Source organism: Kryptolebias marmoratus, linkage group LG17 (assembly GCF_001649575.2).
Source record: "Kryptolebias marmoratus isolate JLee-2015 linkage group LG17, ASM164957v2, whole genome shotgun sequence".
Classification (NCBI taxonomy): domain Eukaryota; kingdom Metazoa; phylum Chordata; class Actinopteri; order Cyprinodontiformes; family Rivulidae; genus Kryptolebias; species Kryptolebias marmoratus.
In genome coordinates, this window is record NC_051446.1 from 26,599,864 (window position 1) to 26,603,817 (window position 3,954).

General features: G+C 49.7%; 1 protein-coding gene across 2 annotated transcripts in view; it reads right to left on the bottom strand.

The window, feature by feature from the left end:
• grid1b (glutamate receptor, ionotropic, delta 1b) overlaps nucleotides 1-1,856 on the bottom strand; it is a 357,735-nt gene extending 355,879 nt beyond the window's left edge. For both annotated transcript variants that reach the window (XM_037980854.1, XM_037980853.1), the window contains exon 1: nucleotides 1,483-1,856. In XM_037980854.1, the coding sequence (XP_037836782.1) occupies nucleotides 1,483-1,564 (82 nt within the window). In that variant the 5' untranslated portion in view covers nucleotides 1,565-1,856. The remainder of the gene's footprint in view (nucleotides 1-1,482) is intronic.
• Nucleotides 1,857-3,954: the final 2,098 nt, after the last annotated feature.

Below are 3,954 nucleotides of genomic sequence, written 5' to 3' on the forward strand. Positions count from 1 at the left end.
CAGGTTCCTTCAGCCTGCAGGTTCCTTAAGCCTGTAGGTTCCTTCAGCCTTCATGTTCCTTCAGCCTGCAGGTTCCTTAAGCCTGTAGGTTCCTTCAGCCTGCAGGTTCCTTAAGCCTGTAGGTTCCTTCAGCCTGCAGGTTCCTTCAAGCTGACCAGTTCAGGCAGCTGCCTGTTCACCCCCAATAATCCCACATCACTGTTCTGTGTTGTTCCAGCAGAACTCTGATATCATCCGTCTCTTCCTGCATCTAATCCCAGCTGGAATCGTTGGAGATTATCTGCACTTTTCTTCTGTTCTCACCGACATGAAGAAGGAACTTCCACCAAACGTGATGCATCCAGTGAACCTGCAGGAGAGGAACCAGATGTTCTCCTCATGTTCTCAGCACTTCAGTCAGCAGGAGGTTCTGAGGCTCAGCTCCACCTGTTCTCAAAGATTTCTTTGTTCCTTTAATCCTGGATGTTTAGATGGAACAACCAAAGTGTTGTTGAACCTTTGTTCTACATCTACACTTTAGTTTAGTCTAAAGTTTAGAGTTCCGGCTCATTGTTCCTGTTAGAATATCCAGATGTTTCTGGAGGCTCGGCTTCAGTTTTTACATTTCAACACGCAGCTCTGGAGGTTCTCCTCGTCCTGCCTGAGTTCAGTCCATCTGCTGCTGGACCTCTGTAGAGTTTGTAGGAGTGAGGATGACTCTGCAGCCTTCCTCCTCCTCCTCAGGCCACCGCAGTGCTGCCCCCAGCCCAGGATGGAGCTCTGAGCTGCAGGATATCTCAGATCTGGAGATCTGGAACCAACCACATCAGGACTTTAAAAAGCCTCTAAGCTGAAATTTTCAAGTTTAAATGTTATCAGAAGCTCTCCTCCTTTTTGCCTGAAAACCAGTGATCTGATTCTGGTTCTAATCAGAACCGAGCCGCAGAGGGGCTCTCCCTCTCTCTCTCCGGCCTGCTGGTTCCTCTCAGTCTGAACAGTCTCCGTTTGTCCCCCTCTGGAGTTGATTAACATTTCACTCACGTCCAATTCAAAGTTCACGCTTATAGATGAGGGGAGAGGGGGAGGGGGAGGGGGGAGGAGGAGGATGGATGAAGTGAAACCCTCCAAACACCCACGGAGGGACCGGATTCTGTCACCAGCTGCAGGTTTTCTGCGTGGAAATGAGAAAATGCACCGATGTGAGCTGTCCGAAGGCAGGGATGGATGGATGGATGGATGGATGGATGGATGGATGGATGGATGGATGGATGGATGGATGGCGCAGCACTTTGCGGGGCGCTCTGAACGCAACAGCCTGCATCTCTCCTGCGCGGATCAGAATCGTAATCTGATGTCAGTAAGTCATTTTCTTTATCCACACATTTAAAACGCAGCGCGTGCACGTTAACTTTACCACTTGAGACGCACACATCAGTTGATGCTCCTCCACCCAGCAGCCCGAAGCTCTGCACAGAAAAGCAGGGGAATCAAACAGCTCCTTACCGATGTGGATGATGGAGTCTGCGCTCGCGGTGTTGCATTGCAATATCCACAGGGAGTGAAAGACCAAAATCAGCATTTCCATCTCCAGTTTGAGCCAAAGAGGCGCATCCACGGATCCACCGCGCCGAGTCTGTCCTCACTGACTGAAGAGCTGAATCTGAGGCAGGCGGCGGCGCGTAAAGGCGGCAGCGGCAAAGAGTTGGAACCTCCACCCGCGGACAAAAACACCAACTAAATCCCACAGATGAAAGTGTTGGCCGGAGTCTGAAGGAGGAAGGAGGGCGGGAAGCTTCCAGGGCTCCGGAGAGAAGAGAGAGGGAGAGGGGGGAGGCTGAGATCCGAGCAGCTCCGACTCTACCTCCGAGTCTGAGACATCACACACTGCAAACTGCGGAGGAGCAGGAGGGACGCGCGCTCCCTCCCTCCCTCCATCCTTCTCTCTCCTCTCCTCCGACCCACGTGACTGCAGAGCATCTATCTGCGCGCTGGAAGCCGGACCGGAGGAAAGAGAGGCGGGATGGAGATGGAGAGAGATGGAGGGATGGAGGGACGGCAGCCGGAGTGCGAGCTGAGCCGCGCGGAGCTTTTCCCGCCCCGGGGGTCCGGGGGTTCGTCGGTAGGTCTGAGGGGGGTGGTTCGGAGGCAGAAGAACCGGGCCGGCTTTCGGTACCGGGGATGAACTTGGCTTTAGAGGGAGGATTCTGTCGGTGCACCGCTCCTCCGCTCGCGCCTGTCACTCCAGTGTTTGCGCGTAAATCTGTCTTTTTGTGAATTGAATTCGGTTTATTTTCTCCGGTGATTCAGAGGCTGGAAGCTGCCTGACAGCTGGAGACAGAAACTCAACAATAAATTCTTTTTGTTGGGTTTTTTGGAGGAGAGCTGCGGAGACATCCGCCGGAACCTTGGAGAGATTTTTGGTTACGCGCTGCGCACGAACCGGATCCAGGCTTCATGTTGGACCTTACCCCCCATCTGTGTCCTCATTTAACTCACGCGACAGGTTCGGCTCGTGTCAAAGTGAGGAAACAAGGCGGCGCAGGGAGCGAGGGAGGGAGGTGGGGCTCTTTGGTCGGATTGTGCGTAAAATCTGCTCCGCTGCGCAACAGGGCTGTCCAGAAACCCGCGGAGGACCGGAGGGGGGGGGGTTCACAGAGACGCTGAGGAAGAGGAGAAGGAGGAAGGAGTCTGGGTTTCAGGAGCCTGAAGATGGCAGTGAGATGTTTTCCTGCGGAGCTTCGGTTTCTCCCTCTGTGGTCTCACCCGTCCTGTCCCTGTCCCTGTCCCTGTCCCTGTCCCCGTCCCTGTCTCTCTGTGTGTCTTCTGCAGATTCAAGCCTCTGACTGATAAGGTGCACGTGACGTCACTGACATGTCGCGTGATGTCACTCCAGGTGCGGCGGATGAGGATTTCTGCTCCTGGTTTTACAATTAAAGGATATTTCTTGTGACTGAAAGTGTTTCAGAAATGTCTTTTAATTGTTTGGCCAGGTGTGGTTCTGCTGGAGGTTCTGCTGAAGGTTCTGCTGAAGGTTCTGATGGAGGTTTCAGCGCCAGGAGGAACCTCTGGATCCTGTTTTTGTATCTTTCAGTTTTCTGTTTTTAACAAATGTTTCTTTTATTCTTTTATTTGTGGTTGAAAACCTGAAACTTTTACCAGATTAGATCATAAAAAGCTGCTTTTTGTTTTTTCCAACAACCCGAGAAACCTTCAAACGAAACATTTAGTTCATGAAGTGGAACTGTTCTCTGCAGATGATCAGTAAATCTTTTCATCTTTTGTAGAAGCTGCTCATCTTCCTCAGATTTTACAATAAGTCAGGTTTGATATTTTAAAACATTATTTCATTAAATTCTGTTCTTTTGTTGTGATTTATGGTAAAAACTGAACAAGAAGACAGGCAGGGTGCTGTTTGTTTGTTTGTTTGTTTGTTTGTTTTTGAAGCAGCAGCAGTAAAATGATGAATGTTTGTTTTCTTACAGTTAATTCTTATATCAGCATTTATTAAAAACATATCTCAGTTCTTTGTCATTTTGGGGCTGAATTCTTCTTATTTTTAATGAACAAATGGATTCCTTCTGTTTCTTCTTCTTTTATTTTGGAGTTTAAAGACTTTAAAGATGTTCTCCGTCTGAAACCAGGAAACAAACCTTCCAGGATCAGAAACAACATCTGCTTGTTCCTTTTGTCTCAACACCAGATTCTTTAACAGGAAACTAAAATCAAGTATTTCAGTCCAGAAGCTGCTTCCTTTTCTCACTAATTGAAAGTTTTCAGCAGTTTCCTTCTTTAAACATTTTACAGAACAGAGAAGATGAACCGGAGGTTCTGAGGATCTTTGACCTTTGACCCAGTGAAGCCTTCAGCCAGCACCGGTTCAACTGGATCAGAACCCCGAGGCCGGTTCTGTGGTGGAACATGACGGAACCCCGAGGCCGGTTCTGTGGTGGAACATGACGGATCCCCGAGGCCGGT